Raw genomic sequence first — 16,087 nt, 5'->3', positions numbered from 1 at the left:
TCTATATGGCATAGTAACTCTCAAACGACGCTCCGTTTAGCAAAATAAGTCGATACTTATATCGATGAGGTTTATTTCGTTTGAAAAGCAACTCCCTTGTTTGATTATAATTGGCTTGTACCTATCATTTTTAAAAAAATATTAAATATGGTTTGATATATGATTACTCGATTAAGAGCTTCAAGCGTGTTAGTACAATACTTTTTTTTATGTCAAAGGTGGCAAAAGAGCAACCGGCCTACTTGTAGTCACCGTCGGCCATAGACGTCTGCAACATAAGAGATGTTGCGGATGAATTGCCTACCTTCGTTGTTGAAGAAAGAAGAAAGGGTGGAAACAGTTAAAAGGCAACCAGCTGCTTACCCACCGGACGAAACGTAGCCATTAATGGCTGATAGGGTGGTACTTCCCCGATCGAGTCAGCCAATATGAAAGGTTTTTCAAATAAAACAAAATTTTGTAATTCTTCTACATCCCTAAGATTAGATGGTACAGAATATATAACTCTACTTAATATGAAATTTGTTTTTGTACAACATTTGAATACATCTACGAAGACATTAATATACATATAATAAGACAGTAAAAATCGAATGTCTGTACATTAAACATTTTTCCTAAAAATTGATAGGAGGCAATTAAAGAAGAGTCATAGAAACCAAAAAAATAAGTTTTGGAATTTTTTGTCTGTTTGTCTGTCTGTCTAAAAAACTACTCAACGGATTTGAACGCGGTTTTCACAGTTGGATTACATATAATTAGGAGCATTGTCAAAACTTGGTTTCGTCAAAATCGGTTAAGGGAAAAAGAAGTTATGGTTAACTTTAAGTTTTATAAATATATATGGTTATGCGAAAAGCGACCAACACGCGGGCGGAGCCGCTGGCAACAGCTAGTAAGCAATAAATTTCAAAAGTAACTAAGCTTCGAGGTTCAGTTTGACATATATCATTCCTGGAACATTGTTTTTAAATATTATTCCAGCATAAAAATAGTATTTATAAAACAGATATTATAAAAAGACATTGAACACATTGTTACAATAGATAAGATATTTATTATCGCATAGAGAGAAGATAACTCCATACCCTTAGTGACGATTGTCGGATAAACATCAAGTTTTTTTTTTAATATATTTTACTTATACACGGCTATGGCGAATTATTGGAAGGGTTTAGTGTGTTGTAAAATCTTCGAAAGGATAAGAGGTGGGTAAGTGATACTTTATCTATTTCCTCTAACATTATCCTAGCCTGAAAGGAATGCTAAGTATTTATAAATTAATTTTTATTTTTACGGCAGAAAATTGAAGTTTATTAAAGTACAATATAATCAACAGATTCTTATCCATAGATGTATTTGCGTTGGATTTTCAAAGCGCCTGCTAAATTACTGTAAGATTATATTTATTATATTGTATTGTTCCTACAAAAGTGTATTCTCCTCAATTTCTGAGAATTTGTGGTCTAAAATTGAAAGTAAGTTATTGTGATCAAGGGCAGACGAGGAAGTGCCTGACACTAATTATTCACATATAAAATATTATGTAGATGTAAAATAATAAAAATGATGATTTACATGTTTTATAACATTGACAAAAGATAATAACAAACACAGGTTTAACACTATGATAATGATATTGAAGAATGACTGTTAATTTTACTAATATTAGAAAGGAGTAGCTTAGATACGGGAAAAGCAAATGGATTTAAATTTATCAACGAAAAAGGTTGTATGTTGTACTTGACATGTATTTTTTTTTAATTCACATTATACATTACACGGTTTTCATTCACCGTAATTCTGATGTCACACCGGCGAAATTGCAAGCCAAATCTTGTAAACAAAATATTTTTCAAAATTAAATACCTATTGAATATAAATGGATGAAATAATTTCAGACTTTATTCCCGTAACATTAAATTATTGTCAATGTTGTCTAGGTTTGGAAGTTCCATAAGTTAGTCAACTGAAAGTGTTGTGGGTGCGTGTACAGATTAAAAAATAGAAATGAAAAAACATAATTTACTATTGGCATTTAAAATAAGTTTGACGTGCATTTGAAAACTATGTATATTAATTAATCGTCGTGTATTATGTCTTTCGTTTGCGATTTTTTTGACGTCGGTAGGTAGTAACGGCTTTTCTAAAAATTTGGTCTTAAACATATATAAACATTGAAATTCAAATACCGCTTCTTAGAATAACGCATTCATTACATATCTTGACTTGACTATTTTTTAGTAAGTTACAAAAGAAAACGGTAAATTCTTAAAGAACAGTAATTGTTGTTGTTGAAATTAATTTTATTCAGTACATAATACATTACGCAAGTGTGAAGTAATTGCTTGATTAGATAAGTGACGTTGAATAAAAGTGGGTGTCAATAGACTAGGTTAAGTTTATTGACGAATACTCAGCATGAAACAGCGTTTTTATCTAATACTTATATTACTTTTGTTGACCAGCAACAGAAAATCTATTTTACGGTTAGTTCTCAAGTTGCTGGTTTTAATATATTTTTTTTTGCAAGTTTAACTGCAATAGCAAAGAAAAGACTAAACACAAAAATATTTTTTAAGACCGGATAATAATTAATTGTTATGTCACCTGATGAGAAGAGGATTTGAAGCCATAGATAGTAACCTATTAATACAGTAATAGTATTTTTACGCTTGTGTCGAAATCAAAAGTATAAAGGGTTTCAGCTTGCTCGAGTTGATGGAGCCTAACTCCTAGTTATCTCAGGTTTACAGAAGATCTTAACCAAATACCGCTACTTTCAGGTAGTGTCGTGTTCCACAAATCAAAATTTATGTGTGCCTAAACGAATCAAATATCGGCGACAGTGACATAAATCGGTTATTTGAGCACCTAAAATTGAAGACCTCAAAATTATTGAGTTGTACACTACCGCTGAGTTAGTGCCTTTAGAAAATTTCAACGCCCATTACCATTTCTTGGTCTACTGCCTAAGTGGCAATCTGCTTATGAATTTACTTTGGCCTGCGGATTCTCGCAGCTGGCTACCTCAGCAATAAAAATTCTAGGCTTTGAGTACTATACGAGCTGGGAAGAATTTACAAACTCAGTTGGAACACCGCTAAATTCATCTGATCACTCTCTCATCCGGACTTAAGTCCCATTTAAGCAGCTTAGTACAAATAGAAAGACAGACTCGCGCTGCGGGTAATTGCATAAGTCAGCAGACTGCGATGCATTGTCTTTATTACTTGAGATGGGCGGTGGTTCAATCAGTTCTCCAATAAAACCAAAAATGTCAAGGAAGTTGCGTACAAAACTTGGTCTAATTAAAGATTTCTGATGTGAAACGCAATTTAACCCTCCCTTGAGGTCCAGTAAAGGAGCGCCTGCCAGGCCTAAGTTCGATTTTATTATTAGAATTTGTTCATGACCGGCAAACTACCCCTCTCGTAATTATGGCTTGTGGTGGCTTGCTAAGGCTGCAGAGGGGAATGTTGTCCAATCGTCTCTACTACTAGTGGAAAAAGATGATCCCTTGCCCCACAGCACTTCTGGGTAATCTCTTAGCCTCAAGCTTGACCTTTGTTTTGACACAAGCCTCGATGCAATCCGCGATATTGCTTTTTCTACATATCAATGTAGCGTTTTTTCTTGATACTATTCATTATTATCATATAGCTTTCTAGCAATAGGATAAACATTTATAGCATATACTTATTTCATTAAAACCTTTTTATTTTGGATATATTGTTAACATTACTGCGATGTTTATTATAACTGAATGAATTATTTAATAGTAATTCAACCGCTTAATGCATTTCGTCTTTCTTAGATGCTTGCTAGTACTACTGTGTAATTATATATTATTTTCAGGAATGAAAAGAAAAAGGAAGTAAACTGGCCAGAGCTGGTCACGTACTGCGGTTGCTGCACTCTATCGACCGGAATATTCATAACATCGATTATAACTTTGGTAATTATTAATTTATATGTTTCTTGTACAAAAATAAGTTTTCATTGTACATGATAAGACAAGTTCTTTGCAAGTTGGTTAGTTATCGATGAATTGTATGATAATATAGTTAATAATCATCGGATACAAATGTTATTACTAGTGAGTAGTGAGTGGAAAAATACCTTAGAATTTGGACTGAATTTCTTAAATTAAGACAATAATAATCATAAGCCCACTGAACAATAACTAAAGCATAGACTTAACCTTATGACTAAACTCCTAATTCCAAATTTTTATTACATATTTTTAATTCTTACATAGAATTTATATCTTAATTAAGTATGTTTTAAACAACCTCAATATTTTATATTTTGTCACAGGACATTCGCAGAATTTTAGCAATGCATTCAGCTTTATAAATTTTTCATTCATTTCAAATATATACGTATATGTGCCATTACTTATAACCTAAATATTTCGTATGTAGGATGCTACCAATATTTCGTTTTCAAATGAAATTGATGTTACTTAAAATAAAAAAAACGCTTTTCTTTTCCTAACAATTACCCCAGTAGCAACAAATGAAAAATATACAAATAAAATAACCATATCCATAATAACTTCTTTTATCCGTCTAGAAATATATTTTTATCGATAAGTCTTAAGAGATGTTATCGCTGGAGTTCCCGGTCAACGTGCGAGTTGATTACAATTTTAATTTTATTCCATTACGCTGAATACAGCCAGACTGAAAAGCATCTATTATAGTTTCTACAACGTTTCAGCCATTATAATGACAAATCACAGCTATATAAATAGAATATGTACGGCATTTCTATTGGTACAATAGCCTATTCAGTCCAGAGTCTTGACTATATCCTCAACTGTACTCATGAACAGTTTCGGTAACATGATATCACCCTATCACTTCGATGTGTCCCCAATCAACTTGCCTTTGTTGTGGAGAATATAAAAGAGACCAGGTTCCAATAGTGTCGAAGACGTTTTCATACTCCAAGAAAGTAAGATCTAAGGACCGATGATGCATTTTAGTCTTCTAATAATCTGTCTCACCATTCAGATGTGATCTATAGTGCCTAAGCCAGTTCGTAACCTGGCCCACTCCCGAGAAACTTATAGGATCTTCAAGCTATACAATTCATATCGACTCTATAAAGCAGCTTACTCACATGATTCAGAGAGAATATAGGTTGATAGTTTTTCAATATAATTTTATTACAAGAAGAATACCGCATATCTGTCCTACGTGTTGGGAGTTCTCATCTCCAGGCGTTAGTTTAGAACGGCATTTTTCTCGCTTTTGCAGGCTCTGTCGGTACACTGTTTTCGCCTGAAAGCATAATGCATCCGATCAAAAAAGATTCATAGCTCGTAGGAAGATAAAAATCCTCAAAAATTTGATTCTAATGTAACAATATTTGTCCATTTTAGCAGGAACTATATACGAAAACTTGTGGCGGACTTGAATAGCTCTTGTTATTTAATATTTTGTATACACAAATATTTTTCAATAACTCTTAAAGTTGTTATTTTTATTTTGTTTTACCACCTAAAGTTTATTTTCCTGAGGTTTTTTCTTACGGTCGTTAGTAAATCTTGTAAATATTTTTTCTGTCTTGTGTCGAACAATTGCCTGGTAGAGTGAAGTCCTTCTTTTCAGATGCGTATCCGTTTCATTTGATTTTGGTTTTATTTCAACTGAAGCACTACAATGCTGTGTTTACAATATTTTTTCCTTATCAATGCTTAAGGTATTGTGATTTAGATTCACTAGCATATTTTAGTATCGTAAATGTTTGCTATATCCTTGTTTTAATTCCTAGTTAAGGACTTCTATTCCTTTTTCTCTTCCCAATCTGTAGGATAGGTAGAAAAGGTGATTATGTGTATATTTAATTCAAAAAGCTTTTGTTTTTTCTCTTATGGCTAAATGTTGGGATCTTTGGAATTTAGAGTATCTATTCTTGAAAGTTCGTGCTTATTATACAAATCTTTTATTAGAAATTGACAATTACCTGACTGAAATATCGATTATTGTTGTGTTGTTGAAAAGATATTGTAGAAACTTACTTTTCTTGATGTGGTCGAAATATAATATTAGCTGGTCTCAATATTTGTATCGCGAAAGTACTTTTAGATCATACAAGCTCCAATGTTTGACTTCTAGCTTTAAAATGTCTCTAATTCCTCTAGTAGAAATTAATTTCTCCCCATAGGATTGGCTTTAATTTGTCGATGGAATACGTACTGCGTTGTAGTCAATTTTCGTTTTTCTTATTACAAACTGTCAAACCGATAAAAAAAACTACTTTTCACAAGCGCAAGTGTGCAAAAAAGATGTCGAAACCCAAATAAGATTATTTAATCTGACTTGATTCAAGGTTAATTTAGAATAATGGAAGATATTGGTTGTAAACTAATAAACTCTTTAACTTTTAATACTTTCCCTAAAACTTGGCAAAAAAATTACCTCTTTCTATTACATCAATATAAGAAGACTTCCATTTATAGTCGAAATTCATAATCATTGAACGTAGTTTTGTTTTGTAAATAACTTACACATTTGCCCGAAATCTATTTAAATCTATTGTCTTCTAAGTACTTTTTAATCCGATTTTCTAAAATTGCACGGAATTAGTAGTCGGTCCAATAATGAACTTGCCTCATATAGTTCTACGTGACGTGTTCGCTTCATGTTGTGTTGCATTAAAGGGTACATTTATCGTGTACCTGATATAAGAAACACGCATCGGCATAAAATGCTTAGTCTAAGTTTAGCAGGCATTTTAATAACGGGATTCGCGTATTTTTTCAAAATGTCTAAAACTGAGTATTGAAGTGACATAAAGTTTCTGTTTAAAGAACGTTTATCCCCTCCAAATAAAAAAACGAATGGACTCTTGTAGCACAGTGAAAAGTTGAGTGAAAGAGTTCGCCTCGGGAGAGAAACCGTCGAAGACATTGGACACGACGGTCGACCTGTGGAAGAGCAGTCGTTTCGGGAGTGATCTCGAAACGATTGCTCTTATCGAAGAGAAGGTTCTGAGTGACCGGCGTTTGGAGATTAGAGAAATTGCCGCTCAGCTTGGGCTCTCTAAACTTACCGTTCTATGTGGGATCCATGAACATATTCACGTGATAAGAAATGGGTCCAAGATGGGTACATAAACTTCTTTCAAAGGTACAAAGACAGGAAAGAGATGCGCTTCGGATTTTTTGGATCTTTGAGGCGAAAATTCAAAGACTGATCCAGCTGCTAGTGAGTGGTGAAGAAAGAATGATCTTTTATTATGATCCACAAAGCAAGCTAGAGTCAATGGAATGGCGTTATAAGGGTAAGGACCCCCTCTTTTTTTTAAAGATCAACAATCGACTAAAAAGTGATGTGCACGATCTTTTGGAATTTTTAAGACATTTTGATGTTGGTTTTTAAAGTACGTAATACAGTCGTGAACGGCGGATATTATATATAAATTACTAGACAAGATAAAGGAAAAAGACATAGCTCCTGTTTATACCGCTGGTGTTTCACAGAAGTGGAACATCCACCTTACACTTCAGGCATGGCCCGTCTGACTATTTATTTATTTCCAAATGTAAAGCGGGACTTAGAGGAAGAAAATTTTCAAGCGATGAAGAGTTGCAGGCAGCCATCTTCGGTCATTTTGGGACTTAAAATTATAATAATTTTTATGAAGGTTTAGAGATGTTGATTCACAGATGTGAGAGGTGTGTTAGTATTCAAAGTGATTATATTAGATAGTAAAATTTGTTTCGTTTCATTTCTTTCATTAGTTAATAGTTAACCCAATTCGTTATGGGTTATGACAGCATTATTAAAAGTCGTAGAATATGTGCATATTTAGCTGCGGAGAACAGAAAACCAACCACCTTAGTAATGCTTAACTTCAGTAAGGCTTGCAATTCTGAGGACATCATTTAGGACATTTTTAACATATCTCTAACTGTATTTAAATTATTTATTTTATATTTTATCTATCCACTAGCGTTTCTCAAAGCAGTTTAATATTTCATGTTTATCATTATCGTAATTTAAAAGTGCTTTGATAAATGTTTTTCCATTATCTCCTTAGATTATTGAAATGAACTCTTATTTCAGGTGTTTACTTTAGTATTGATAGTTATAAATGGCATGATACTTGGATATATTTTGAAGCTAAAAGGTACAATAAGTGGAAATAACATACTTGTTCAAGATGAAATCTTGGGCCTAAATCTCACCTACAATAAAAACGAAGCGACGAAATACCAACATGCTTTCCATTTCATGGTATTATATTACTCAGTTTGGCTAGCCTACAAGTCGATCTACGTTCTAGCATTGTTGTTCACTCTTCCAGTTTTCTTTAAGGTATATTAAGTTGACAGCGTTCAGTTAAAGTATGAATGAGAAGCGAAATGATTTTGTCGTAAAAAAAAAAAAACACTTCAAATATTCATATATTTTTTTGAAATGATTAAGATAACTAACTCTTAAAGAATCGCTGTTAAAAGCGGCTAGCAAAGCTATGGTCTGGTCATTTCGTTTCGTTATGTGAGGGGAATTTTTGATAATATTCAATGTAATAGTTACTTAATATTTTATTTTATACTTTCAGGGAGGTCATAAAATGTTTAAAGTGTTGCTGTACGTGAGTATACCGAATTGGATATTGGATATATTTCTATCGTTACTGGCTATAATATTGTTAAATTATAGTTTTCTTCTGAGAATTCCGCTTATTGCTGGCCTCAGTAAATATTTCTTTGTTCACTTTCACATTGTAACTTGTATACAATCAACCAACTTAAAATAATTTCATTATTCCAGTGTACGACGGTTACAACATGCTGGCCATAAGCAGCGAATACAAAAGAGTGACTGGGAAATTGAAACCACGGTATAAAGATATCGAAGGTGATTTCAGGAGCCAACCCTTGACTCAATTCAGTAGTATATCTCGTGAGGACTTCCGAAACGTTGGACTACACTGTAGGACTTGCAAGTGTTACGAACCTGTTCAATTAGACCAACCAATCGCTATTCCACAAACGCCTGATTCTATACAAAGTGATACAACTCCAATAATAAACAAACAGATATGCAATTTTGAGCTTAACTATGCTATAACGGGCGTTTTGAATCTAGATCATGTCGCAGAAGAAACATCAACGAGACGTATGCGACCAAATACGTTAGATTTAAAACTCAATACGACTGATGATGAGAAGATTGTGGTTACAGACGAACCGATTATATACGACGTTAATCAATTAAACATCGGAGCGAGTACAGTTATTGAAGACAAGGAACTTTAAAATATAAATTGATAATGTACAGAGGGAGACAAGGAACTTTAAAATATAAATTGATAATGTACAGAGGGATTTATATGTTGGGTATATATTTGATCTGTTAGTTAATATCATTTATACAAGTGATGATGGATAAGAGGATCTATTGAAATTTAGGAGTAAGGTTGTGAATATTTCATTTAGAAAATAATGTGGAACTAGTCAAGTTTATAATATAGTTACATTAACATAAAAGATAAAGAGAACTACTGCATGCTGGTTCAAAATTTAAAAGAAGTAAATTTCTTTTGTTTCCTTAATTTTATTGCAATATCTGTTAAGTAGCTCAAAACTAGTTTCTACTTCAACGAATACAACATTTTTCTAGAAAAAAATCAATTAAATAGGTTTAGATTTTCCTTACAATCATGATATAAAGCATCGGAGTTGTTAATAAGGCGATAGAAATGTAAGCAGTAATTGGCCTTCTTTTCAATTCGCGCACAAATTTATGTTTTTACATTAATTGTATTTGCAACTTTTGTAAAATGATATTATGTTAGATAAAATTTTTATATTTTCGTGTAAAATAAACGTAGTTCATGTAACTACAGAAAATGACAGGTACCTAGCTACCTTTGTTTTGTTTCTTTATTATCCTAACGTGACCCGTTTCACTGAATATCTTATATGGTTTTAAGGAGTCCTTAATCCTATCAAAATACTGTGTTCAGTAAAAAAGGGATCTTTGATATAAATAAAATACCAAAACAAGACTGAATACCTTCAGTAAAAATACCAATAAAAGTCATCGAAAAAGATCATGTAAAAAGTATTTTCGGTTTTTGGTCATGCTTTGGAGTAAATTTTTTAAAACACCATTTATATATTTGATAAACACCGTTTGAAATAACCTTGGCTACAAATAAATCTGTTGTAATAAATTACAAAAAATAATAAATTCAAAATTATATTTTTGACTATATATTGTATTCTTCATGGAAAAAGTATTTAGTACCCTCATGAAATTGGACTCTCTAGATTAATTTAAATCAACTCTTCAGTCTATAGCTGAACAATAATTCTATGCTTTAGTTTTGTTCAGAGAAAAAGGAGTTACTTGTTCCAAAATAAATAAAAAAATTATTACGTTACTATAAGATTTATTTGTGTATCTGTTATATGGAATGGAACGAGAGATTAGATTGTTGTATTACTGTTCACTTCTTGGATGTTGTAAATTGTCGAAAACAACAAAAACATGTTATGTGCACAATTTTATTTTTGTAAGATTTAGTCAACCAGATATCTAAATACATTAATTTACCGTTTCAGATAGCAAATTTGGTGTGTATTGCCATAATGGGCGACACGTTCAGACGTATCATAATATTAAAATCTATGGCAAAAGATGGTTTTGTATCTACGCAAGATGAATCCCTAATCATAATGTTCACATACATGGAAATCGAATTGGAAAAAAATCCAAAAATATACGAAGCTTTAATAGCTTTTTACATATTTTGGTTCACCTACAAGACAATCTACGTACTAGCATTGATATTCACTCTTCCAGCTCTGTTTAAAGTATGTTGTGTTTTTATTTTGTTGAAATTTCCGTGATTTGTACCAAATTTTATAATCGATATGTAATTGACCAAGAAATTACGATTATTGAGATCTAAGACTTTCGCGAGTTTTATTCATTTAAATGAAACTAATATATTTCGGATATACTACGCGGATTTTACGTAGATGGCACATCTCGTCTGCCCGTGATCACGGTTGCTGAAAAGTAACCGAAGCGTCGGGATTATGTAGTTTTAAAATAATAAAATCGCGTAGTATATCCGAAATATATTAGTTTCATTTAAATGAAATTACGATTAATATCATTAAGTGTTACATATAAATCAAGTGTCGTATCCTATCGTTAACTTAGTGACTGTATTTGAAAAATATATTTAAGAATTGTGACGTATAAGTTTAACCTTAGCTATTTTTTATGGTTTAAATTTAATTTCACTCACCGTTTATAATTATTCTTCAAAATGTGATCTTTTGATTTAATCAGAACACTTAAGATAATGCTGACCCTTTTGCTATAACATTCCTAAAATATAAATAAGAAGCTGTTTAAGTCTATTTCGTAAATATTTATTATTAACGTGAAATAGTAAAATCTTTATTTAAAAATCTCGCTGTCCAAGATATTTTTGCAAATAAAAATAATTATAATCATTATAGAGTAACTTAAAATTATATCGTATTTTCCTCGCCTAACATGCAATATATTAATAAAAAGGGTCGCGTGGTTGTATTACGAGTCGTAACCTAAGAAGCCATTATTTGATCTATGTTCAAGATTTATCTTAATAATTTTGTTGTGAGATTTCTTAGAGCTCATTCTCGATTATAAAATTTCGTACAATGCTTTATAACATTTTAGATTTCTCATAGTAAAATACGTCATCACTTTTACAAAAAAATCGAATAGATACTCTGTTTTTAATGGTGTTATAAATTGAACCATTTTACTTTAATATAAATAGACTTACCGTATATATCTTAATAAATTGATGTGACTAAAATCTATTTTAGTAAATATTACGTGATTAAGCTATTAAATTACTATTAAAATTATAAGATTTCTAAAGAAAATATTTGTGATATTAAAAATTTCGATATATAAATAGCGAATCAACCTTTAAGTACGTTGATTTGATCTGACTATAGAGAATATACAAAAAAAAGTTGTTGAATCTATAGCTGAATATTTTAGAATCGCTATGATTTATACTCATTTCTTTCAGGGAAACACGAAAATGTACAAAATGTTGCTGTACGTGACTATACCGAATTGTCTGTCGGATATAATTGTAATCTTTACGGTCACAACAATAATTAATTATGGGCCAATGTTAAGAAATCTGCTCTTTCTCTGCATCTGTAAATATACAATAATTATCTTTAAAAACATATCTTATTACTTTCATAAAATAGACCTGTACATACATATAAAGGCTTCATTTGTTTCAGTATTTGAAGGCTATGATATTCTGGCAGTAAGTAGCGAATATAAAAGGCTCACTGGTAAATTGAAACCGCGGTATACAGATATAGAGGCTGATTATAGGACTCAACCTTGGTCGCAGAGCAGCACCACATTTGGCAGAGACTTAAGATACAATACACAGCATTGCGGGACTTGCACGTGCCACGAAACATTTCAATCACTCCAACCTGTATCTACTAACCAGATGTCAAATTTTACACAAAGCAATGCAACTTCTGTTACAGACAAACAGATAAGCGACTTTGAGCTTAATTACGCTTTAACAGGAATTTTGAATCTGGAGGATGTCGCAGAAGAACCATCAACGAGTTGTATGCGACCAAATACATTGGATTCAAAACTTAATACGACTGATGATGAGAAGATCGTGGTTACAGACGAACCGATTATATACGACGTTAATCAATTAAACATCGGAGCGAGTACAGTTATTGAAGACAAGGAACTTTAAAATATAAATTGATAATGTACAGAGGGAGACAAGGAACTTTAAAATATAAATTGATAATGTACAGAGGGAGACAAGGAACTTTAAAATATAAATTGATAATGTACAGAGGGATTTATATGTTGGGTATATATTTGATTTGTTAGTTGATCTTTAACTTGAGATCGTGGATAAAGATGAAGGAGAAAAATTATTATTATATAATAGGTTGGGAGAAAAGAAATCGTTTATTTTTTAGCTAGATGGCTGAAGTCACAGATTTCTAGTAAAGTATCGATCAAACAATTTCAGATCAATTCTCATTAGAGAGGTGATATTTTGTAGTAAAAAAATATTTTGCTTTTTTTCCTCCTTGCATTCAGTTGTGAGTGCTAAAAATGGAAAATAAGCAATCAGAAAAATAATCACATTTTACGAATTTCCTCTGACTAATCCAAAAATGGAAGCCAGCCAGTCTCGATATTGTCACAGCCAATTGGCTAAACCAAAGTAACACATAATTGTTTCACTTTGGTGTCGCATATTAAGTTTGGGAATTTTTGATGTTAAGGATATCCCCGCAAAGGTAGACCGGTCGTTGCAAATATTGATAAAATCGTAGAAATGATTGAGTTTGCATGTCAGAATCGTAAAATCTTCCTGAAGCTAAAAATCGATCATAAAACAGTTTTAAATTATTTACCCAAATCTGGATTCAAAAAGGAGCTCATCATTTGGGTGCCAGAGCAATTACCACAAAAACATGATGGATCTAATATTATCTGCAAAGCCTTGGCCAAATGAAATGAGACAGACCCATTACTTAAATGGATGTTGACTACAGATGAGAAATGGATGACATATGATATTCCTTTGCGAAAACGATCATGGTCAAAAAACGGTGAAGCACCTCAAACGTTGCCAAGAACAGAGTGTCGCGTTCCATCGGGACAACGCACACACGTCTACTAATTGCCAGAACTTTGGGATCTTTGTTGGAAAGTGTTAATGCATCCGCCATACAATACGAACTTGCCACCAAGCGATTACTATATTCTTCTTGCATTGCGAAATTTCTTTAAATTTCAAATCAAAAATTTCAAAATAAACTACTAGAGTTTCTTGCAAATATTTAGAGGGACTTATATAAGAGAGGCATAATAACTAAATGTGCATGCATATTTGACCTGAATCTGACACTCCTAAGCATGTTAAAAAAAGTCGTCAAGTTCATGTAAAAATAATGAATTTCTTCTTCTCCAACCTATAATAATTTATTTAAAATCCTTATTTTATTCAGGACTTATGTCGTGGATATTTGGGGCAGTGTTAATAAAGTAGCTCGGTGTTAGAAATGAAAGGCTCAAGCTAAATTAACTTTCGCAAAAGCATTAATTTTGTTAGAGATCTATTGTTATTGTTGCAAGTCCATTCGAAGGAATACAAATTTCCGCATAAATAGTATTATCACAACAATAGTTTTTTTTTTATAACTTAACCTCGGGATTTCAATGTGATAAAAAATGTAAATAAAAACATACTTTTATTTACATACATATAAATATGTCCAGCGGTTTCTCGCAATGCTTATCGTGGCAGATGGAAATCCAACATGAGTATAAACAATAATATTTACGTTCATGTACATTAAATTACAAGAAAAACAGAATATTAATTGGCCTACAAATCAAGCAAACATTGATTTAAAAAAAAACTAGGAAAAAACACTATAACATTTATAAAAGACTTTGAAAACAAAACTCCCTCCAAGAGATTTATTCCCATTTATGTGAAGGAATTACTCATCATATATTAGTTATATAAAAGCAATGAAATAATACATTATTTTTTTTGCATATAAGTATTTAAACAGAATATTCTTAATGTACTAATTGTCATTACAACTTAATAAAATAACTCAATTTGCACGGTTTATCAATTAGTGATGTTAGCTATAAATATTACAGCGGCTGGTCAAAGATCAAATTTCAAGATTACGTATTTATAAAATTATGTACTTATCATAAATTTTAACTATCGCGATAATAAATATTGCTTTTGTATTTTAATAATGAATAAAACATAATACAAACATTAATTATATTTTAACGGCGGTATACTTTTGCTATCTTTTGAGATGTATTTTTTTTACTTTTACTTAACAATTTATTTGAAAACATTGAAATTAGAGTAATTTTGAAATTTAATGATGTAATTTAACGTATATTTTACTGATCTCACATAATTATTATGTTAAAAACAGTTTCTTTTTTGTGTAATATTTACAATCAGTGCCAACTGTCTACTTACGAGTATTAATTTACTTTTTTTATTTATTTATATATAAATTATTAAAATAAATAATTCTGTTATACTTAGGTAACACTGACTTTTATTGTTTTTCTAAGTAATCTCCGGCCTCCGTTCCCCTCTACAACTCGTCGCATTCGATGGAACAAAAGCAGTGAGCCCATTCTTTCTTAGGGGTGCTATGGTATTTTCCCGCGCTTTCGCGATTACATACCCGTCTGAAGCAACTGTCCTACCATCTTCTAGCTCAACCGCAGTGAAATGACCATTCTGACCAAAGAATGATCATCTTTTTTCGTGGAGTTGTACCATTCTTTACCTTAGTTGGCTGATCCTCGAATGGAAATGCCAACAGAGCTAATTGCCTTTTGGATTCAGACACGTAGCAATATATCCAGCTTTCATCACCTGTGACGATTTCAAATACAGCATTTGAGTTACTGCCGTTGAACTTAACTAACATTCGGCGAAGGTGTTTCTAGTCGTCGGTTGATGTATGGGAATCCATCTGGTACAAAGATTCCTGAGGCTTAAATGTTCCTATAATATTTTTGAACTTGTCATCTGCTCTTATATTCAGTAACATTAACACATCATGTTATATTCAGTAGTCGCTGTTAAAGCACGTCTCTCACGCAGAACATCATTGATTGCTACGTCCATCTTTAAACTCGTTAAATCTCGTTAATAGTGGCTCGCGATGGGGCTTGTTTAAGAAATTCTAATCGCAGCCTATCATAGCTTAGCCGTTAAATTAGCCTACAACGATAGTCATAATAAATCATTGACCGAAAATTTTCTTGCGTCAGGTTCATTTTTAATTCACAAAAACAATTGACAAATGAATGCAATAATGTAAAATTAGGTTACAAAAGAGTACTAATATTGAAATTTAAAAAATATATATCATTGCTAATTTTTTAAATTGGCCAGTTCTAAACATTTTCAATGTTACCAACGTATATTAATTGAAAAATTAAAATTAAAATTGATGGCTTTATACAAGCGGCTTTTTTTT

At 31.8% G+C, this 16,087-nt stretch overlaps 1 protein-coding gene across 6 annotated transcripts; it reads left to right on the top strand.

Annotated features, from left to right (window-relative positions):
- Nucleotides 1–1,097: 1,097 nt before the first annotated feature.
- Nucleotides 1,098–15,014, top strand: LOC116770918 (uncharacterized). 6 transcript variants are annotated; one of them, XM_061520972.1, is made up of 5 exons: nt 1,098–1,208; nt 3,859–3,958; nt 10,592–10,843; nt 12,070–12,205; nt 12,296–15,014. In XM_061520972.1, the coding sequence occupies exons 3-5, from the start codon at nt 10,619–10,621 to the stop codon at nt 12,781–12,783; spliced, it is 849 nt and encodes a 282-aa protein (XP_061376956.1). In that variant the 5' UTR covers nt 1,098–1,208; nt 3,859–3,958; nt 10,592–10,618; the 3' UTR covers nt 12,784–15,014. The 6 variants fall into 6 exon arrangements, with proteins under 6 accessions (XP_061376956.1, XP_061376955.1, XP_061376957.1 ...); XM_061520971.1 differs by having other exon boundaries at nt 1,098–1,212; nt 12,296–15,012; XM_061520973.1 differs by lacking the exons at nt 10,592–10,843; nt 12,070–12,205; nt 12,296–15,014 and adding exons at nt 8,082–8,333; nt 8,581–8,716; nt 8,793–9,872.
- The last annotated feature ends 1,073 nt before the right edge of the window (nt 15,015–16,087 follow it).

Source organism: Danaus plexippus, chromosome 7 (genome assembly GCF_018135715.1).
Source record: "Danaus plexippus chromosome 7, MEX_DaPlex, whole genome shotgun sequence".
In the NCBI taxonomy this organism is placed as follows: Eukaryota; Metazoa; Arthropoda; class Insecta; order Lepidoptera; family Nymphalidae; genus Danaus; species Danaus plexippus.
This window is presented reverse-complemented; position numbering and strand designations above follow the sequence as displayed.